The 23,459-nt window shown below is 41.5% G+C and overlaps 1 protein-coding gene and 3 pseudogenes across 1 annotated transcript; all 4 read right to left on the bottom strand.

Moving 5' to 3' along the window:
* Window positions 1-608: 608 nt before the first annotated feature.
* Window positions 609-2,186, bottom strand: LOC143126250 (UDP-glucuronosyltransferase 1-2 pseudogene; annotated as a pseudogene).
* A 3,420-nt stretch (window positions 2,187-5,606) lies between these two features.
* Window positions 5,607-7,181, bottom strand: LOC143126249 (UDP-glucuronosyltransferase 2B31 pseudogene; annotated as a pseudogene).
* Window positions 7,182-9,149: 1,968 nt separating this feature from the next.
* Window positions 9,150-19,541, bottom strand: LOC143125722 (UDP-glucuronosyltransferase 2B31 pseudogene; annotated as a pseudogene).
* chrna5 (cholinergic receptor, nicotinic, alpha 5) lies at window positions 15,099-19,763 on the bottom strand. The gene is made up of 6 exons (XM_076287425.1): window positions 19,620-19,763; window positions 19,236-19,280; window positions 18,010-18,119; window positions 17,185-17,362; window positions 16,178-16,882; window positions 15,099-15,257 (listed from the first exon to the last, which is right to left on the bottom strand). Exons 2-6 carry the CDS (start codon window positions 19,260-19,262, stop codon window positions 15,099-15,101), a joined length of 1,179 nt encoding a protein of 392 aa, XP_076143540.1. The 5' UTR covers window positions 19,263-19,280; window positions 19,620-19,763.
* Between the last annotated feature and the right edge of the window lie 3,696 nt (window positions 19,764-23,459).

The following is a 23,459-nucleotide window of genomic DNA, read 5'->3' as shown; positions in this document are numbered from 1 at the left end:
TACAATAGAGTCAATCACAAAGAAAATAGGTAGGCTTCCTGCATGACCCATTCTGAATGAATTGTCTCTGATATAATAAATACAACACATTGGGTTTGGCAAGAAATTAGGTAATACTTTCAAACAAGTGATGGCACCCCTGACCCAAATGATAGCAAAATGACAGCAATCGGTGTTAAATGCAATACATTTTTTTTTAAATGCAATTAAGTACAATTTAAGAGCTAATAATTAAATAGAGTCAATTGAATAGAGTCATTGTTTTTGGTAATCCATACTGGAACTTAGCAAAGCAATTCCTACCCCTGACCTGGAGATGTACAGGTACCGCTACAGCAGGAGTGCACCTGCTGTTCACTCAGATCTTTTTCAATCATTTTTGTTGCAGAGACAAATGTATTCAGTTGCATCATCAGTACATAGGTACTGATATTTTTAGATGGAAAATGTTTCAATTCATGAGTACACAGTATATATTCATATAGTACAGTACTTCTTTGAATAACTGACAAACAACATTATTTACAGTTGCACCAGTTTATTCAGTGAGCACCTGTCAACATCAAGTCAACATGTATCATATCTCATTTTGAGGCTTAGCCAGGAAATCATTCATGTTTTATTTTCTTCATTCCTAACAGTTTAAAGCATGTATATCTGATTACAACAAAGGAAATCAAAACAACAGAGATAACCGCAGCCAGTAAGAATACAACCACGTCCACAGAGTGGTAGGAGTACCAGGGCATCTTGTAGGACTCTGTGCGCAGGTGAGCAGCACCTTTGTTCCTCATAACAAACTCAATCCAGAAGAGGGCTCGGTCCAGGGGCTGCATTGGCTGGTCTCTGTGCAGCCTGGAGAGCCTCTGCATGTTCTCCCTGTAGGACGACTCATGGAGCACCTCCTGCAAAGCCTGGAGGAACGTGTCTTTATTTATGGTGGCAATGCTGAGCATCTTCGCTCCTCCTCTCTCTTTCAATCGCAACAGATTGTCATACTGGTCAAAAAACAGAGGTATGCCCACAACTGGAACACCATGATACAAGGCCTCTTGAACTCCATTTGTTCCTCCATGGGCTACAAAGGCTCTGATTTTAGGGTGACCTAGTAGGTCTTTTTGGGGCATCCACTCCACTAGGAGGGTGTTGTTACCCAGGGTGGATGGTCTCTCTCCAGTGTACCTCCAAATAACTTTCTGGGGGAGCTCAGCAAAAGCTGCTGCTATATCTTCAGTAATGTCACTTGGAACTTCACTTACAAATGTCCCTAAAGACATGATGATGACTCCATGTTCTCCAGAGCTCTGGACAAAGTCCTCCAGGTCTTCAGGAAGGGGCTTTGCTGGCTTACACTGGAACCCACCCATGTAAACAACATTGGGCATAGTGGGGCGTGGGAACTCAAACACAAAATCGACCCGCATCAGCCAAATATCAGCTGACTGCTGCAGCTCAAAGAAATCCACCTTTGGTGTCAAATACTTATCACACACAGCTTGGTACCGTGGTTTAAGGATCATGTTGTTCTGTGCCATTAACAGCAAATAGAATAGCATGTTCTTAACCCTCTCTGAGAAGGTCATCTTGTCTGAGAGCCCTGATCCTGTCAGTGGTATGTAGGATAACGGTGAAGGTGCTAACGTAAGATGTCCTTCCCCTGTGGTGATCCATCTGACATTGTAGACTAAGGGTAGCTGAAGGTAGTGAGCCAGCATTATACCACTTCCCCAGGCAGGGTCTGTGAGCACCAGATCAAACCGGCTCTCATTCAGGCTCTGCATCAGGGCTTTGTCTTCGAACATGGTGGTCGCCATTAAACACACATGATCAACAGATTTGGGGATGAAATACATTGCCTCCAGCTGCAGACTAAAGAAATTCAAAGCTGAGCTTTTACCCCTCTCTATGTCAAACAGTTTTTGCAGGATTGGCTTTATAAATTCCTCATCAAAGCCTTCAGTGACAGATACCGTGATTGAGTCGTAGTAGGTTGAGTCCTCTTTGATGTACCAGCTCTTGGTTGTCCGTACCACAGTGATGGAATGTCCACGGTCGTGTAGAGCCCTTATCAGAATGTCCATGTTCACCCAGTGGCTTCCTTCCAGCGGAACCACCAGTATCTTCCCGCCATGGCACCCGGGACCCGACAGGTAGAGGATTGTCATAGTAAGTAAGAGAGATGAAAGGAGACCGTGGTGGAAATGTACAAACATATTTCTATGAGGAAAAATAAGATGAAAAAATGTATATTTAGGTTAGTATGTGTAAATCAAGTCAAGTCACTTCATTTACATACATCTATACATACATCGGAAAACAACAGGAGTTGTACATTCCGTCCCCTTAGAATTACAGTATAAGGTTTTGACATTTTGACAGGTTCTGACATCTGACATTTTTGTCAAAACTGAGTTATTGACATAATTCTTATTCTGTGACACTTTAAGAATGTGAGGTGAGGTGTTTCTTGTAGTTGTATGCATTTTTGGACACTGGTAAGACTAAATGAACACTAAAAGCCTAGTAAAAATCAAATCAAGTCAACTTTGTTTATATAAAGCATTTCATACACAGAGGTCGTTCAAAAAATATTGAATATCATGCTTGCAAACTGCATGAAAGAAAAGCAAGTCTATGATAATACAGTTTCCAGTTGCTTTGGCACATTTCTCAGATCAGCATGGTAATTCTCAAAACCTTTTGTTCAAACTCCATATCATCTTATCAGTTGTGCACATCATTGAAGCCATTTCTCCCCATTTTGAACAAATAGCAACGCTTTAGTACACCCATGATGCAACTGATTTTGTACAAATGTCTGCTGTGTTTTTAATTTTCAATGGCTAATGTCATGTTGGTCAAAATGCACTATACTGGTTCCCAGCTGAATAGTCCTAAACAAATTGGCCTTTTTTCATTGCTTGTGTCATTACATGCAAATGTGTTGAACTAGTTGTCATAGTCTGTCTAGCATATGTGACCTGATAGGAACGTCAGGATGTATAGAAAGATGTGCACAGCTCTGACCAAGGGATATTTTACATATATTGGTCATTTTTCCTTTGCATTTGTTTACTTTATACTGTCACAATGTCTGTCAACAGAAAAAAAAAACGTTGAAACATATCCACTGTCTTGCAATTAAGCCCATCCACACACAAAAATGTGTAACTTTGTAGTTTTGAAATAGAAAATAGTGTCACATTGACATTACAAAACAGCTTGACTATCTTGACATACACAATGGCATCATGACTTGTCATTTTGATTGTACTGACTGTTTCATTGGGATAAATATTTGCTTTTGAGGCACAAACTAAGCATTCTGAGCAAGACATGCTTTTGCAGCTTATAACATATGTGGTGCAGTTGGCACTAATTGTTTTGAGAAATTCATTGCAGAGCTTAGAGCCTGAACAGTGCAAACCCTGGACTATGCTCTCAGGGTATATTCATGCTGTTGTTGTGTACTTTGCATTTGCACCCCGTGGCTTCCATTTTATCCCAAAAACTTTTCAGAGAATTCAGACAGTCATATATTAATTCATTCCAAGGCCCAAAAGGTTAGTGTTGAACCAAATAATAGATCAAGGAATATATTGACATACAACTCACCCAGGTTAAGTGACCAAATAGGCTGAAATGTTCTTCTGTTGTAAAGAAATACAAATAGATGTGATTCCATGCATGCCAGCTTCCTGAGAGGCATGTGTCACTTAACTTTAGGTGTGATTGTATACTGCTCCTCAGCCTGTAGAGTTCAAAGTGCAGAGTAAGATAGCCATGGTATGTTGTCCCCTGAATAACTGTAACAGATCGCTTGTGTTATAAAACCCTAACAAGAGCCTGCGATTTCCATGTTTTGAACATGGAGATGATGGCTGTACTGTGGTTGAGAAAGTTGAACTTTACGATTGGGTGAGAGGGCAGAGAGTATTACATTTTGTACTTTGTACATTTGAAGACCGCATCAACCATCTGAATCCGCAAGTTCAGCCAAGTTTATTCAGGTTCACTCAAGTTCAATCTCTGTTGTTTTGTATGCTAAAGGTAATCCTCATATTGTGTGTTACATATTTTAAATCTGGTAAAAAAGGGTACATTTGACCCAGTCTCATGTCAGAACTTTTCGAAAACATTTAGAATGGGCTACAGTAAAAAAAAATTGACCATTAAGATGACTGTTATGTCGTGGTTGAAAAAGTTGAACTGCATGACTGGGTGAGAGGGCAGAAAGAATATTACATTTTGCCCTGAATGTCATGACCAGGAGTTACACATCAAGTTAAGTGAAGTTTGTTCAGGTCCACTCAAGTTCAATATGCCCACATGACTCATTCTCAAGTTACATTTAGAATACAGCCAATTATACAGATCTTAGTAGTTGTGTTATATTGGTATTTTTTGAGGACAATATTGCTGTGCCCCAAGGCAGTTTTTTTTATAGTGGTAAATGTATTAGATTTCTCTTTTTTTGATGAATGAAGCAACTATTGACATACAGACTTCTGTCTGTGTAGGTCCTTTGCAATACCACTAGAGAGCAGAGCTGGTTTATCTTTCAGGAAGTGTGGGGAACTTTGGATGCACAGGTAAATGCTTAGTCACAGTGAGCTGTTCTGAGCATGATCACAATGAAACAATTATATAATGTTTTATGTCCTTTACGTGGGGACTTTTACACATTTGCAGTACAGCAAACACCACTACAGTATGTGTGCATTATACCAGGACTTCTAATATGTGGTTAGTGGCAGGATACAGGAAAACTAGACTTAAAGCAGCTCTAAAGATTTCCTCTCGGGGTCCCCCGACAGTTGAGAAGCGCAATAATAAACGACCTAAATATGCAATCTCCAGTACAATATAGATGGACTGCACCGGCAGCAGTCTGTAAAGAGAGATTACTGAAATTCTGTAGCATAGCAGCTGTTTTGGATTTCAATTTTGGAGTTGGGATACTATAACAGCAACTTCCTATGGCTTTTGTTATAAGGAATAAGTTCGCCCTATTAAATGTGCCATCAAAATGATTTTGGAAACTTTATTTCAAGGTAAAAAACTCTTTAAGGGGCCTTTAAGCAGAGAGACTCGACTAACTTTCATAACACACAAAGCTGCTGTTGAAGTAAACATGTGCTGACTATTTACAGTTGATCCTACAGGTCATCCTTGTAAAACACATGTAAACCATGTAAAAACACACTGATAATCTCTGTGGTGTGCTTGTGCACAGAAATAACAGTTCAATGCATTAATGACCCTTCAAAGCAAGACCTTTCCCATTCATTTTTGAAATAATTTAATGTCTGGCAGACCTCCCGCACAAGAATCTCTGTCTCATCTGGTGTAAACTGCTCTGTTTGTGGCACATTTTATGTTTACTCTTGTAGAAATATTAATTATTAATACTGATAAATTTGTACCGTATCCGAACATTATCAGATAATGTGATTGATTGTACAGATAAAGAATGTATCTCCACTTATGGTTGCTCATGTACAAAGCTAGTTCCCAATGCTTTTTGCATTTTCATATTAGGGCACTTTGTTCTCAAATAAAAATAAAACAAATAAAAGATTATCAACATTTTCAATAGCATGATGTCACTCATGTTTAATTTTCCTTCTCAAACAAACCCTTCCGCAAAAGAAACTAATGCTGTAAAGCAAAATGTACATAAAGCTGAGCAATACGGCAACTAAAAACACCACCACATCCACTGAGTGGTAGGAGTACCAGGGCATCTTGTAGGACTCTGTGCGCAGGTGAGCAGCACCTTTGTTCCTCATAACAAACTCAATCCAGAAGAGGGCTCGGTCCAGGGGCTGCATTGGCTGGTCTCTGTGCAGCCTGGAGAGCCTCTGCATGTTCTCCCTGTAGGACGGCTCATGGAGCACCTCCTGCAAAGCCTGGAGGAACGTGTCTTTATTTGTGGTGGCAATGCTGAGCATCTTAGCTCCTCCTCTCTCTTTCAGTCGCAACAGATTGTCATACTGGTCAAAAAACAGAGGTATGCCCACAACTGGAACACCATGATACAAGGCCTCTTGAACTCCATTTGTTCCTCCATGGGCTACAAAGGCTCTGATTTTAGGGTGACCTAGTAGGTCTTTTTGGGGCATCCACTCCACTAGGAGGGTGTTGTTACCCAGGGTAGATGGTCTTTCTCCAATATGCCTCCAGATGACTTTCTGAGGCAACTCCGCAAAAGCTGCTGCTATATCCTCTGCCAAGTCACTTGGAATATCAGTTACAAATGTTCCTAAAGACATGATGATAACTCCATGTTCTCCAGAGCTCTGTACAAAGTCCTCCAGGTCGTGAGGAAGCGGCTTTGCTGGCTTACACTGGAACCCACCCATGTAAACAGCATTGGGCATAGTGGGGCGTGGAAACTCAAACACAAAATCAACCCGCATCAGCCAAATATCAGCAGCTAGCACAAGCTCATGAAAGTCTACTTTAGGTTCAAAATACTTATCACAGACTGCCTGGTATTGTGCTCGAATTGGGAACTTAAATTCAAACTGTACAAGGAGATGAAAAAGCATATTTTCCACCCTTTGTAAGAAGGTCATTTTATCTGACAGGCCTGATCCTGTAATTGGTATGTACGATACCGGTGAAGGTGCAAGAGCACAGTGCCCATCAATGCCGGTAACCCATCGCACGTTGTAGACTAAGGGCAGCTTAAGGTAGTGAGCCAGCAGAATGCCTTCACCAAATGAGGGGTCAGTGAGAACCAGGTCAAACTGACTCTCATTCAAACGCTGCATTAGGGCTCTGTCCTCAAACATCGAGGATATCATTTTACAGGCTAAATCATGGAGATCATACATGGCTGAGAACATTAGTAGCTGAAGAGGAATAAAATTGATCATGGAACTCCTTCCCCTCTCAACCTCCATCAGTTGCAAAACAATTGGTTTGACAAATTCCTCATCAAACCCCTCTTTAACGGGCACTGTAACTGAGTCGTAGTAGGTCGAGTCTTCTTTGATGTACCAGCTCTTGGTCGTCCGTACTACAGTGATGGAATGTCCACGGTCGTGTAGAGCCCTTATCATAATGTCCATGTTCACCCAGTGGCTTCCCTCCACTGGTGCCACAAGTATCTTCCCTCCATGGCAACCAGAAGCAAACAAGAAGAGGAGAGGCAGAAGAAGAGGATGTGACAGAGAGCCTCTTACCATAAGGTCTGTCATTATGCTGAATTTAAATAAAAAAGTAAAGTCATTATTTTTTTAATCCCGCATAAAGAATAAAGAAAAAAATATATAATTCTTCTCTCCGACCATTTTCATCATTGATTTCGGTAATCTTATTACAAATGTAGCTAGATACTATTACTGTTATCTAAACTTTAATGTTTGTAATCTGGTGTATAACGTTTGCAAACATCTACATTAAAAAAAAACTATGATTAAGCCTACATAAAAGATGCTGTAGTTTAATGTTTGATATTTGCTTTTCTCAATGTAGAGACAGAGCTAAATCAGCTTACCTTGGCGTACTGTATGTTCTCTCACGGAGAGTGTGCAACTCTGAGGGGTGGATTCGTCTACTCTACAGACACAGTGTACAATCTGCTCTGTTGGTCAATATAGACCAAAGTACTGTGACATGTCCTGATGGGGTTAACCATACAGTTTAAAACCAGTGAATAGAAAACTTAAGCAACATCATTTTAAAGCAGCAGTATCTGTATTTCACAAATAGGACGTTGGACTAACAAAATAATTCAGGCTGGGCAGAGCAGACAGAGGTCGGAAGGTTGAATTTGATAACTTTTGGTTAGCGCATTTTTGATTAGCATATTAGGTTGTGAAAGTGAGCAACTATGGATGAACTGTTTTTTAAAAAAAATCAATCTGCCTGGAAAGTTGCATTTGTACGGAGCCCCAAAAGGGCGATGCCAAGGGGCCATGTCAACCCATCCCATATCCACTCATTGGAGGTATAGCGCCACCTATTTAAAAATGAAAAAGCAAAAACGAGGTGTTGTAATTGCAGGTAACTCTGGCTGACATGTTCAAAACTGCACAAAATTGTGTAGGATCATTTATAACACACATGCGCAAACGCATGCACACACACACACGCACACAAACACACACACGCACACACACCCACGCACGAGCACACACGCGCACGCACACAGGCATGTACACATGCACACGCACACAGGAATGCACACACTCAACGCGCACACACACAAACACACCCACACACATGCACGCACACACACACATAAAAACATACACACATGCAGGCACACGCACACACACACAGAAACATACACACACATGCACACCCCATTGCCCCCACATACACACTCACAAGCGAACACACGGACACACACACACAGAGAAGCACACATAAACACAAATACACACTATGCACACACTCATTTACATACATAAAAGTTGCAGCAGTAGTGGCTGGAATAGGAGATGGAGACAAATTGAAAATCGTGATTTATTTTTGTGAAGAGAATGTGCAGGACTGAGTGGTGGTCGTATTTTGTACCACTTTGCGGTACATCTAGCTCTGACTTTTCCAGTTTTGTTTTGTAATGTAAAACATAATCAGAAAAGGAAGACCCATAAATGAGTAGGTGTGTCCAAACTTTTGAGCGAATATCTCTGAAGTATTGAAGTATGTTATGAGGTTGTCAGGATATGTAGGAGTTTTTGTTAATACCCCGACACTTATTCACAACTAGATGTACCCATTCTTTCTGTTTGTTTTTTTGTTAGGTGTTCCATTTTCTTCAGCTGTGTCTTGTTTGTTAATTGTGTATGCCTGTATTGTTTGAGCTTAAAGGATAATTCCAGTATTTAGCATTTTGAGTCCCTTTTCTGGTTTGTTTTGGATGAACTAGAGTGGTGGACACCGAAATTTTGACGATGGGTCCTGTCTCGATTTTCTGACTCGTTTTGAATCGCCTTTGACCTTTTCAGAGTGGCTGGCTATGGGCATGCACAAACATGTCCTTAAAACAACCCTTAACGTTCGTTTTTAAAACTGTGCAACTCACCGAGTGGTTGGCAACTGGCATTATTTACGGTCGAACCAGTTTATTCAGTGAGCACCTGTCAACATCAAGTCAATATCATATCTCATTCTATGACTTAGCTAGGAAATCATTCATGTTTTATTTTCTTCATTCCTAACAGTTTAAAGCATGTATATCTGATTACAACAAAAGAAACCACAACAACAGAGATAACCGCAGCCAGTAAGAATACAACCACGTCCACAGAGTGGTAGGAGTACCATGGCATCTTGTAGGACTCTGTGCGCAGGTGAGCAGCACCTTTGTTCCTCATAACAAACTCAATCCAGAAGAGGGCTCGGTCCAGGGGCTGCATTGGCTGGTCTCTATGCAGCCTGGAGAGCCTCTGCATGTTCTCCCTGTAGGACGGCTCATGGAGCACCTCCTGCAAAGCCTGGAGGAATGTGTCTTTATTTGTGGTGGCAATGCTGAGCATCTTAGCTCCTCCTCTCTCTTTCAGTCGCAACAGATTGTCATACTGGTCAAAAAACAGAGGTATGCCCACAACTGGAACACCATGATACAAGGCCTCTTGAACTCCATTTGTTCCTCCATGGGCTACAAAGGCTCTGATTTTAGGGTGACCTAGTAGGTCTTTTTGGGGCATCCACTCCACTAGGAGGGTGTTGTTACCCAGGGTAGATGGTCTCTCTCCAACATGCCTCCAGAGGACTTTCTGAGGCAACTCCGCAAAAGCTGCTGCTATATCTTCTGCCAAGTCACTTGGAATCTCACTTACAAAAGTACCCAAAGACATGATTACAACTCCATGTTCTCCAGAGCTCTGTACAAAGTCCTCCAGGTCGTGAGGAAGCGGCTTTGCTGGCTTACACTGGAACCCACCCATGTAAACAGCATTAGGCATAGAGGGACGTGGAAACTCAAACACAAAATCTACCCGCATCAGCCAAATATCAGCTGCTAGCACAAGCTCATGAAAGTCTACTTTAGGTTCAAAATACTTATCACAGACTGCCTGGTATTGTGCTTGAATTGGTAACCTAAACTGAAACAGCACAAGGAGGTGATAAAGCATATTTTTCACCCTTTGTGAGAAGGTCATTTTATCAGACAGGCCTGATCCTGTAATTGGTATGTATGAAACTGGTGAAGGTGCAAGGTGCAAGTGTCCTTCAGTACCAGTAACCCACCGCACGTTGTAGACTAAGGGCAGCTTAAGGTAGTGAGCCAGCAGAATGCCTTCACCAAATGAGGGGTCAGTGAGAACCAGGTCAAACTGACTCTCATTCAAACGCTGCATTAGGACTCTGTCCTGAAACATCGAGGATATCATTTGACAGGCTATATCATGGAGATCATACATGGCTGAGAACATAAGTAGCTGAAGAGGAATAAAATTGATCATGGAACTCTTTCCCCTTTCAATGTCCATTAGCTGAAGAATAATTGGTTTGACAAACTCCTCATCAAACGCCTTCTCAACGGGCACTGTGACTGAGTTGTAGTAGGTTGAGTCTTCTTTGATGTACCAGCTCTTGGTCGTCCGTACTACAGTGATGGAATGTCCACGGTCGTGTAGAGCCCTTATCACAATGTCCATGTTCACCCAGTGGCTTCCCTCCACTGGTGCTACAAGTATCTTCCCTCCATGGCAACCAGAAGCAAACAAGAAGAGGAGAGGCAGAAGAAGAGGATGTGACAGAGAGCCTCTCACCATAAGGTCTGTCATTATGCTGAATTTAAATAAAAAAAGTAAACAGTCATTGTTTTTCAAATCCCACATAAAGAATAAAGGTATACAAATAACATTCATCTCTCCAAGCATCAGCATAATTCATACTAGTGTATATCTTGCTCAGTTATTTATTATAATTTAAAGTAAATATTTGTATATTTGCATATACTGTATTCTGCAGTGAAAAAAAACATGGATTTTTGTCATGATTAGTTCTAGATGAAATAATATTATGGTGCAGTTCATTTCAAAGTTTGAGATTTGCTTTTTAAATGTAGAAGGGTTAAAACGACTTACCTTGGCAGAAGTTTTCCTACTGAAAGTTTGCAACTCTATGAGGGGTGGATTCATTCAACTCTGCAGCAAGCCTAACACTTGTTATGTTGGTCAATAGAGACCTAAGTATTGTGACATGTTAAGATGGGATTAACACGTTTAAAACCAGAGAACAGAAAACTTTAAAGTAACAGTCACTGTTTTTTCTTGTTTTTTTGTTTTCACAAATGGGACATTGGGCACATAAAGTAAATAAATAGCATGTAGGAGGTAGGAGGCCGAGAGGTTTAATTTCATATATCTGGCTTGAACTGACAGGATTATCTTTGCTTGAGCAGCAGTGTATGAAATAATATTTGAAAACATTTCAATATACCTGGAATGTTATTTTTTGTGTATGGAAATGACTTGTCATTTTAGGAGTCATCAATTAAATGGATATGAAATCACTTGCACATCTAACAGAAAACGTGATATCTACTATAGATGTCATATCTTCAAGCCTTCATGTGTGTAGCAATAATTGTTTGACCCAGTCTTCAGGTGTATGTGATTTTTTTTCTTATATTGTAAATATTGAGGAGGTACAGTAAGTTATCAAGTGGTTAGTATTTGACTTTTGTCACTACTCTAATACTCTTTCACCACTAGGGGTACCCATTGTGCCCTATTGTTTTTTCTTTGGGTTTTCTTTGTGACTGACAGCACTCCTACTGAAGCCAATGCCCACCTCCACTCCAGTGTGGGATGTGTGGGTGCATGCTGCTGATTGTGCACCTCCTAGTGATAACAGCACATACCTTACAATACAAGTAAAAGATTATCTTTTAGCAATAGTTCTAGAGCTTATGTAACAGTTATACTGTATTTGTGTTGGAGGTCCATGCCCCTTTGTTCCGGCTCTGACACTGAAACCGTTACCATGACACGAATGGTTCCCTGTTGTTTCTGTTACTGTGAAATAGTCATTAACAGGCTACACCTATACATATATTTACCCTCTCTTCTTTCTGATGTTTTAGTCTGCTTGTTGACTAGACACCATAGACTGTATAAAATAGCTATACACTGCGGTTTCAGGTGCCTGTGATGAGATACTTTGTTATTATAAAGTGCTTGTAACTGTTTCTTATAAAATATGACCATGACTGATGATGAATATGACTACAGCTGTTTCAAATGGAAAATAGTATGGCTGCACAACACATACCCAACACATACTCACACATGCGCGCACACACGTGCACACACACACACACACACACACACACACACACACACACACACACACACACACACACACAATACACAATATTGGTTACTATCAAATAAAGCATGACTGGCTAAGCACAGCACAGGGATCTCATCTTGTGAGAAGGCAAACTGAATAATTGAAGAGCTTTATTATAATGTCACTTAGGAGACAGTGAGAGAGCCTTTGGTTAAGACTGAGAAAAATGTGGCTTTTATCAGAGTGAGTGTGTTCCACATATCTAACAATACACACATCTTTATAAATAAAAGCTCTATTTGCAGGACGATACAGAATGTAATCATATGACATTCACTATTGTCTTTGTTCTTGTTGTTTTATAACAGTGATACATTCATTATTTGGATGTTTCATTGTTGGTTGCTCCATATAGCATTACATTTGAACTGTACAACAACAAGGCAAGATCCTGCAAAGGCATGTAAAAGGAGAGCATAGTTTCCGGTGCACAGTCAGTGCACTGTCAAGCAATGGGTGAACATCCCACAAGCAGGGCCGTAGTCACCATAGACTTTGGTGTCCCCCCCAATATTCAGACGTGACCAAAATGTCCCCCCCAATATTTGGACATAGAAAAATAAATAAGGAAAAAAACGCTATAGGCTACAGGAAACCAACAAGTCCCGCCATCTGAAATGCAATCAAACGTAAATAACGCAGAAATTAGTGACCTGTTGATGGTTTCAGAGAGAGTAGCCTACATTGTGAGTGGTTTGTCCTGGAGGTTTTGCGTTTATCGTTTGAGGCGTGCGCTATCAAAAGCTTCCTGCACCCTGCTGCGGTGCGGGCTGTCAACAATATCGCAAAAGATACCGGTATAATTCTCACAAAACTTGTTGGAAAGGTGTAGCACTGTCTAAGGAAACCCCATTCATTTTTGAAGCTGATCAGACTCAAAGGGAACTTTGAAGCAATTCCATATTGTAGCCTATTTTCTCGCAATGATAGCGAAAGTGAAAAAGCGAAAGTGTCCTTTTATTTGAATTTGTGCGTGCCTGTGTCATTCATTTCTTTCACATGTCTTACAACATAAATAATGCATTCATATGCTAGTAGTAATGTCAGAAATGAACCGGTTTATAAGCCTCTTAGAAATGGTTGTTGCATCTTGCATGTTACATTTAGATGCACGCTCAATCGCACATCCATGCTGGCAAAACGTAGCACTCAAATGTGGCGACGGCACAAAAGTTGAAAAAACTTTTACAATAGCGGTGATAGCCTACAGTTAATGTGAATCGCGGACAATAACCAAAGAAAGGAATTTCCACCTCCATTCACCAAATAAAGGCTGTGATTCTACATTTTGTTAACACAAAACGTAATTCAGAAACCAGCCTATAATGCAGGGTAACTTGAGGTGAGTCAGACAGAAGAGGGACCTGACTTAGGCTAGCCTATCTTGAATCCCATCCCTTTCAAACTACCTTAAAATTGTGTGATTAGCTGCCAGAATAATACAATCAAAATACAAAATATGATTGGGCTATAGGTCCAAACCTATGAGTAAGCATTCAGTGTAATATAGAGGTTATCAAAGATACTCTAGTTTGTATTTTCTTTTAAAATATACATTTTGGAGACAAATGGAGTCATACCACAGGTCTATATCCAGGGATGATATTGAATGGACCTACTGGGGCCAAGAGCTCAGGGGGCCCTGAAGCCTAAGACTGTGTGAAGTTGCTTCTCTGCCCTTCTCTTCTATTTCCACAAAACTCACAAGTCGTCATAATATAAAGGGTCATTTTTTTTAAGTCTTCCGGGGAAGTATGCTCCCGGGCGCCCCTATCTTAACAGGGGAGGGTTTTTTTTGCATCTGCCCAGAGGTTCATAATCCATCCGTGCCTATGTCCGTCAAAAGTTTGGTATATCCTAATTGACTGACTTAACTAATGACTTGGTTGTGATTGTAATAATATTTTTGCATGGCAGGAAATGTGAATTGAAATTCTGTTATTGAAATTCACACCGCACCACAGATTTGGTCCCCCCCAATGTTGACATCATGGCTACGGCCTTGCCCACAAGTACCTTGTGCAAAAAAGGTAAAACCAAATCCTCACTGACACAATTGCACCCAGACTCATCCTAGCTTCTATATTAAAAGTACAGGCCTTCATCCTGGTGAAAGACTGTTAATATTGGAGCTCAACAGCCAATCAAATACACTCCACACTCCCATGTTCCTGAAACACCATTATTCATTGGCTGGAATATAATATATGGTTTGGTCCATTCGTGTTTCATTGTCAGAGCCAAGGCTGGGCAGGGGCACTGTTTTTTAGAGCACACACACCAGACAGATAGACAAAAATAGGTCAGAGAATTTCTCTGAATTCAAAGGGCTGCACCATTAATTCCATCCAAATCCATCATATTTTCCAAACAGGTCAGAAAGCAAAATAACATGAGTCATGACACTTTTGTGACTTCTAGATCACAAGCAAAATTCTTCAGGCATTTTTTGATACCACCATTCTCAAGCCACCTCATTTATAGAGCTGTCTGTCTCTTTCTGTTGATATACATTGATATGCTCATGATAAGAAAAAAAGTGCCTTGGTACATCACACACCGCCAGCCTATAGTGAACACAGTTTGAATGAACACAGCTTAGTTACAGTGACACACATTATGAGCTTTCTGTCACTGAGAACTCTTGAGATCCAGTTGAAGAAGAGCATCATGAGTGTATATGGTGCTTGTGCTTTGGATGCATCGGTTCACCAGTATGGTATTGGCATACTGCACAGTGTGTTACAATCTCAATATGATCCCAGGCATGCGGCTCAACTGCTGATGCCGTTGTAGCTTGGGACGATGATGTTAGCCCATTTGTAAATGACGGGGATGAAGAGCAGAGCCGAACCCAGAACCGAGACCAGCAGGAAGGCCCACAGAAACACCCGGTCCAGAACCTGAGCAACAAACTTCCAGTCCTGGACCACCTAAGGAAGGAAATAAGACAACCATGAACACCCAAAGGTGAAATATTTTTGCTGCTCTGAGAAAAACTGACACATGAACAGTGATTATAATGATCATACAGAGTGTAAAAGCAGATTATTTTAATTTATCTCCTGAAACTGACATGATTCACATAGAATTTTCCAACACTTAGACTTACACAGAGAAAGATATTTGCTCATAAATGTCTTGAACATTTCTAGAGAGGACACAAGCATTACCTGGCATTTATACACAGGAGAAGTTAGATTCCTTGTGCTTAGGGGATTTGCCACAGTAAGCCTATTTACTATAGAAAAACAACCTCTACCTGAAAACAGTACATTCAAATATCTGGAACCTGATATTTTGTAAATCCAGATGTAAAGTTTACTTTTAACAAAGGGGTGTATTTGTACCTCACTCCACAACACCCAATATTACCATAGAATAACCCAACATAATCTATGGATATGTGTATGCAGGTGGCATACTGTATAATATATAGGATACTGTAGCACAGACTTTCTAATGAAGAGACACAGCACTCAACAAATCCTCCATAGAAATGCATGGGGTTAGTTTGTAACACCAATATGGCAGTTGTCATATAGTATACACATATCCCACCCCTTACGCAGCAAAACGATTACATGTGAATACATTGAGCCAATCATGTGTTGTGTTGTGAATACATTGAGCCAATCATGTGGTGTGTTGTGAAGACATCGTGCCAATCATGTTTTGTGATCTCGCCGCTGGAGCAAGATTGGTGTCGTGAAGCCTTGCGCACGCGCATTTCTGCCGAAATAGATGACCGATAAGTGCCCAAAAAGTGTTGCAATATGGCCGTTGAGTGGAGGGACTTGCCTAAAATAATTTTGACTGTAGGTTACACACAGCACACTGACAGATGCCTCACCTCTCTCACTTCGTTCTCCTTCACCACGTGTTGAGTGATGTAGCGAATGGAGTCCAGGGCAGCCTGCAGGTTGTTCCTGGAGGAGAGCAGTGGGGTGGTGTCCTCCTGTTCCAGCCCCTTCGTGAAGCCCCCAAGGCCCATCCGGCCTGCTCGCTGCTGCCCACTAGTGGTAGTGGCGTAGCGGTCCACGTGGCTGCGCATGCAGAGGAGCTTGGGCAGGCGGTGCAGGAAGATGCGGCGCACCCAGGGCGCCATACCGTGGTGCGTGGACGAGGAGCGGTGGTGGATGTTGATAGCGAAGACGGTGATGACGATTGACAGTGTGACGAAGATCATGGTGAACACCAGGTACTCGCCGATGAGCGGGATGACCTTGGAGGAGGACGGGATGATCTCCTCGATCACGAGCAAGAAGACGGTGAGGGACACGAGCACCGAGGTGCACAGGGAGATCTTCTCGCCGCTATTGGACGGCAGGTAGAACACCAGCACGGTGAGGAAGGACAGGCCGATGCAAGGGATGATGAGGAAGAGTGTGTAGAAGAGCGGCAGCCGTCGGATGAGGAAGGAGTAGGTGATGAAGGGGTAGTAGGCGTTCTCGTCCATCCGCAGTCCCCGGCTGCCCGTCGCCTTGACGATCTCCCACTCGCCATTGTCAAAATAGTCCCGTTTGTCCACATGAACGTCAGCTAGGACGATGTCCACCTAGAGGTTAAAGATACAATCACCATATTAGTGACTGTACTCCAGTAATCTTGCAGAGCAAAACAGGAAGTGCAGAACTCATGCCTCAAGCTCTCTATATGGCTAGCAATCTAGTGGTCAAAGCCTTGGCAAATGTTATTATGGTGGCTACTGTAATGAAATGAAAAGTTTTTCTCATGCCTTATCCAATCACACCATTTTGTCTCATTTATGTATTACTGGTAGACACCACATGATTTAAATTAGTTTAATTCCAATGTAAAGACTAATAGTAAAATCAGAAAAAGCTGAGAGGTTTCAACCTGAGAGCCATCATATGTCCAGGAGCCAAACTTCATGGTGCAGTTTTGAAGGTCAAAGGGGAAGAAAGTGACGTCTATGGTGCAGGTGGACTTGTAGTTTGCAGGGGGGGTCCAGGAGATGGTACCATCATATCTCACCACGGTTTTGGTGACTGTGGCCTCAAACTGACCATCTGCACTGCAAGAGCAAACAGCAACTTTGCATTAATATTATGAAGGGTTGCCAAATTAACTTGGTGTGTAAATAAATACATTTGTTCAAGGCATCAAGGCAAACACATTTCTTCATGTTCTTATTGCTATAAAACAGCACTATTGGCACCCCTGGTACAGATGAGTCATTTTATTTATTAGTTTCTCAATGAAAACATGAGGAAAAATTAGGAAAAATCCAACCTTGAAGGAAATCAAAGAAAAAAGATTTTTAACCAGGGAAAGTGTATTGACCTTTGTAAATTAGGAAAAGGATATAAAAATGCAAAAAAAATGCTAATTGGTTTTTACTGGGTTTTCTGATCGAGTTTGTCACACAAGGTGAGGATTAATACACAAATTGGGTGACTTTTTGGAAAAAATTGCCTCTCAACCTGTGATACCAGACCTAACGATCTGCTAGGCTACGTTAAGTTATATTAGTGTATTACCTTTGCCATTGCAATCCATGGTACTGAAAGTCATTAGATCACAGCAATAATGTAATACTGAGTAATGTGTTACAGTCCAACACTGTTCATATTCATTCATTCTCTTTGGAAACAAGTATTAATTGAAAGGAATTGGTATCAGGAGAGCTTCACTCTTCCAGCAGCTAATAGCGCCACCTACTTGTCATAAAGCACAATGTCTGGGATCCATATGGAATCGGAGGGGACTCGGATGGAGGTAATGCCCAAGTACTCTTCAGGGTTCCAGCGGAGCTTCATGTCTATCCATTCCTGCCAGAACATTGACAATTTTTCATGATTACTACCAAACTAGCAGTCAGATATCACCAAGATGCCTCTTGTGGAATATGCTAGACATTAACTAATTAGGCCACTTTAAAGTACTGCATATGACAGATTTTCTTTTAAATTAGCATTTATTTATATCAGGCAGGTTTTTTCCTAAATCGATATTTCAGACCAGGAAGAGTGGTATTTAGCGGCTTCAATCAAATGACAAGTAAAATCATTTGATTAATGTATATGTGTGGAGAGCATCAACTCATCATCGTTATCTCTAGGGTTTTGCATGTGAACTGCTGTCCATATCTCTGACCAACCATATATCCCTGACAGACTCTGTCAACTTCCCTAGCACATACATGAGCAGGTATCTGAAATTAGGCATTACTGTAATACCAACTATATTTCATTGATATTCCAAGTAGGCACTTCCTACACATAATACACCTTTAGCCAGCTCCGGAAGGTGCTACAGATCTGTATCATCAAAAACAGCATGTTTCAATAACATCTTCTTTCCTTCATCTGTAAGATTACTCATTGCATCTCCTAACCTCCCATGAAACAACCATTTTGATATGTATGTGTGTATGTGTGTGTCTTTTAAATTAATCTATTATTAGCTCTCTCTCTCTCTCAAAAGCACTCCCCTCTCCTTTCCCCCCTCCCCTCTCTCTCCTGTTGGGGGCCTGTTTGTCATCACCCTCAACAGCAAGTGACCCATCGACCCCTCTGCTGGGGACTGATGTCTGTCTGGCCAATGAGGGCACAGGCAATCTCAGCAGATGAATAAAGCTGTCAGACTGCAGCGTGGGGAGTGGGTGTGCGTGCTGTTGGTGTGGAGGTGGGGGTGGGCATGATGGGATGGATGAAAGATTAAAGCAAACGCGCTGTTAAATATCACAGCAGTCTGCTGCAGAGGATTGTTAAAAGAGCATGGAGTGGTGGGTGTAAATTGGGAGAGGGCTCCATTAGACACAAAAGGCCATAAAACCCAATCTAACACAAATGGACACAAATGGATACATATTTCTCCTGTGGTTGTTAATATGCCTCTAGTCAAGCACTGCCTTTTTTATCACAAGGGACATCACATGTTTGTACCTGTTTCATCCAGACATTTGTTGTCATCAGCTGGTTCTTTTCATTCTGGAGAGGAAGGCAAATTGTCACAGTAGAGAGCTTTTAAATATATCAGTGAGTGCAGACGAATAAAGGTCATTGAGCACCTACTCCGAGAAATAACACTCAGCCTCAGCTAGTGCCTAGTGATTCACACTAATGTTTCCTGTCAGGGATAAAACAAATTACAGTGATACATTACTGTAATGAGCTTGGCTCTGTCAGACATAAAAAGTACAATAAAACAACTTGCAAAAGCAGCTTTGTTGTGATAGGTACTATGAGTGACTGTTGGCTCTTCCTGCTTCATTACAAATGTGTATGTGCATCTGTAGCCCCTGTAAATGTCATGTGTCACTTCCTCACCACATCGACGAGCTGTGAGATAGCCAGGCCAAATTTAACCCTCACTGTTCCGTTGAGCTCCTCCACTGGTCTAACCCACTTCTGGTAAGTGCTGAAGAGGTCTTTGAACAGCTGGTCCTCTGTCCTGGCATAGGAGGACAACTTGGGGCTTCCTGCAGAGAGACACAGAAACTCTACCTCAATTACATCTATGTTCAATCACATTTAGGGAGGCAAAAGGAGGAGACAGACAGAGAGAGAGAGAGAGAGAGAGAGAGGATGGATGGAAATCTGTTAGACAACGTGGGGCTCCCTGCAGATAAGCACATAAACTACCTCAATTACATCTATGTTCAATCACAATTAAGGATGGGACGAAAGGAGGGAGAGAGAGACAGAGAGAGAGAGAGAGAGAGAGAGAGAGGGAGGATGGATGGACATCTCCAAACAAAGATCCAATTACTTGGCCAACACAACAACCATGTGCTCACAGGGAAAACAATGACCAGTGACTTGTGTACCATGTAAATGAGACTTTGTCAATCAATAAAACCATTAATCTGCTGACCAACATGCAGTAAATCGCATGTTTGATTCTAGCTACACAGGCACTGCAGTGAGCACAGCAGCAAGTCCCCACACCCAAAATCAACTGCTACACTTCCACATCAAGAATGTTTAGATGCAGTCATGGAACGTTGTGAGTATGTACAAATAAATCTACCTTGTAATCTGTCTAATTTGTGCTACAGAGAATTATATTGTGACAAAGTCTTTAATGTCTATTATTTTAGTTCTTTATGCAACAGTTTACTTTTTGCATGCTTGTGTTAGTTCTACAGCTATCCTTTTTTTTTCTAACTCATGAGTGTCGGGTTTGTCACAGTAATACAAAATCTGTTTGGATCATTAAATAATTTTGCATGTAACATGGTCACCTTTTCCCATGGATGGTGGGTTTTAAACATCTGCTCCCAATGGCACATCCTAAGGGAATTCACTTGAATTCATTTGAATTCACTGGCCTCCTTTTGGGGTTGAGGGGTCAAGGAGAATTATGGGAGAGGTATGGGAGTGGTACACGATTACGGTTGTAAGCTCATCCAGAACATTTTAAATTGATCATCTGTCCATGTGATAATAAAAAACGAACAAAAAAAAAATGAAAAGAAAAGGTTTTTCGTGAGGCCTGCTCACGTACACTCAGGCGCAGGCCTGTTTCTCTCTGCTGTACAGAAATAGCTCAGAATATGAAAATCTAACGAGGACTTTATTGTATTATGCTGTGTTTGTGTGTTTGTGACTTTAATGATCCTGCTATCAGCCAACTCTGATGGCTTTCAGTCGGCTGTGTTTGATTGGATCTCAACACTGAAGTCCCAAACCGCAGGCCCATCCTTTGATCTCATTTCATTTGCCTCTTTGGCTTCCTGGAATTGGATTAGCCGGAGGAAAGCCCAGTGTGTTATAGTCTCTGTAAGTACATTACAGCACAGGGAGAGATGCATCGCTGTCATTAATTAACACCGGCGCAGTGGGAGATGGATATGTAATGTGTTGTCGGCTATATTAGGTTACATACTGTGTGTACGAGCAAGCGCTGGCAAGTAGTGGCAGCAGCCTAATGTTGCCCATAGAGATTTCACGGAGGAGATGGGTACAGGCTGGGGGTGTTATAAATCACAGATGCACGAAAGATGGGAGACATGTGGTGCTTCAAGGACAACCTGTCAGCTAGAGGTATTAAATGCACAGACAGCTGCTCAGCCCGACTCTCCAACACTATGGCCTTCAGGTGCTAGATGTCTGAGTGTCTGACCAACCCGGGGAAAACAAAAAAAGACATAAAATACTTATATGATCCAGGCTGTTTTGTGTGTGTGCGTGTCAAGGCCGTAGCCATGATGTCAACATTGGGGGGGACCAAATCTGTGGTGCGGTGTGAATTTCAATAACAGAATTTTAATACATTTCCTGCCATGGAAAAATATTATTAAAATCACAAACAAGTCATTAGTTAAGTCAGTCAATTAGGATATACCAAACTTTTGACGGACATAGGCACGGATGGATTATGAAGCCCTGGGCATAGATGCAAAAAAACCCTCCTCTGTTAAGATAGGGGGGCCCGGGGGCATACTTCCCCGGAAGACTTTAAAAAAAAAATGACCCTTTATATTATGACGACTTGTGAGTTTTGTGGAAATAGAAGAGAAGGGCGGAGAAGCAACTTCACACAGTCTTAGGCTTCAGGGCCCCCGGAGCTCTTGGGCCCCGTAGGTCCATTCAATAATTGATCCCTGGACATAGACCTGTGGTATGACTCCATTTGTCTCCAAAATGTATATTTTAAAAGAAAATACAAACTAGAGTATCTTTGATAACCTCTATATTACACTGAATGCTTACTCATTTGTTTGGACCTAGCCCAATCATATTTTGTATTTTGATTTTATTATTCTGGCGGCTAATCACACAATTTTAAGGTTGTTTGAAAGGGATGGGATTCAATATAGGCTACTAAGACAGGTCCCTCTTCTGTCTGACTCACCTCAAGTTACCCTATGCATTATAGGTTGGTTTCTGACAGAAATTACGTTTTGTGTTAAAATGTAGAAACACAGCCTTTATTTGGTGAATGGAGGTGGAAATTCCTTTCTTTGGTTAAGGTCCGCGATTTACATGAACTGTAGGCTATCACCGCCATTGTAAACGTTTTTTCAACTTTTGTGCCGTCGCCACATTTGAGTGCTATTTTGCCTGCATGGATGCGCGATTGTGTGCGCATCTAAATGTAACATGCAAGATGCAACACCCATTTCTAAGAGGCTTATAAACCGGTTCATTTCTGACATTACTACTAGCATATGAATGCATTATTTATGTTGTAAGACATGTGAAAGAAATGAATGACACAGGCACGCACAAATTCAAATGAAAGGACACTACGTTTCACTTTCGCTATCATTGCGAGAAAATAGGCTACAATATGGAAAATGCTTCAAAGTTACCTTTGAGTCTGATCAGCTTCAAAAATGAATGGGGTTTCCTTAGACAGTGCTACACCTTTCCAACAAGTTTTGTGAGAATTGTACCGGTATCTTTTGCGATGTTATTGACAGCCCGCACCACAGTAGGGTGCAGAAAGCTTTTGATAGCGCACGCCTCAAACGATAAACGCAAAACCTCCAGGACAAACCACTCACAGTGTACTCTCTGAAACCATGAATAGGTCACTAATTTGTGTGTTATTTACGTTTGATTGCATTTCAGATGGCGGGACTTGTTGGTTTCCTGTAGTAGCCTATAGCGTTTTTTTCTTTATTTTTTTGTATGTCCGAATATTGGGGGGGACATTTTGGTCACATCTGAATATTGGGGGGGACACGTCCCCCCCAAAGTCTATGGTGACTACGGCCCTGGTGCGTGTGTGTGTGTGTGTGTGTGTGTGTGTGTGTGTGTGTGAGTGTGTGTGAGCGTGTACTGGCTTTGCTTCTGGGTAAGAACTCACATTATTGCAGTGGTCAGTCACTGAAAGACCCAATGTGAGAGCAAAAAATAAATATTTTTTTTATTGACCGCAGGTCTTGCCATATTAAATCAGAGCTGTGTCTTAAATCGACCCTAATATGCATATGAGTTTATTTCTTATGCACTCGGATCCACTGTAAATCTCAAGGTTGGGTGACTGGGCGCTGGATCCAGCCCCAGTCTCCAGAAATGCCCCATTAGGAGGGTGGGTCAATAGAGTACATTTCTGGACCTCCTGGATCAATGTGCTACTGATGAGCAAATATATCATCTCTTGACACACACCTCCCAAACCCCATTTTCTCATTTTCATTAAAAGGGAATTCTACC

The sequence above is a fragment of the Alosa pseudoharengus genome, unplaced genomic scaffold (assembly GCF_046254945.1).
Source record: "Alosa pseudoharengus isolate Yale_2024_CS ecotype anadromous, Long Island Sound unplaced genomic scaffold, YU_APseudo_1.1 YU_APseudo_1.1_scf_16, whole genome shotgun sequence".
Lineage (NCBI taxonomy): Eukaryota > Metazoa > Chordata > Actinopteri > Clupeiformes > Clupeidae > Alosa > Alosa pseudoharengus.
The sequence above is the reverse complement of the archived record's forward strand: the minus strand, read 5'-3'. Positions and strand labels throughout refer to the sequence as shown.

Coding starts and splice junctions, on each gene's coding strand:
- chrna5 (XM_076287425.1), bottom strand. CDS start 19,262: ATGACAACAAATGTCTGGATGAAACAG. Junction 18,120..19,235: donor CAAATGTCTGGATGAAACAG/GTACAAACATGT, acceptor ATGTTCTGGCAG/GAATGGATAGACATGAAGCT. Junction 17,363..18,009: donor GACATTGTGCTTTATGACAA/GTAGGTGGCGCT, acceptor TTGCTCTTGCAG/TGCAGATGGTCAGTTTGAGG.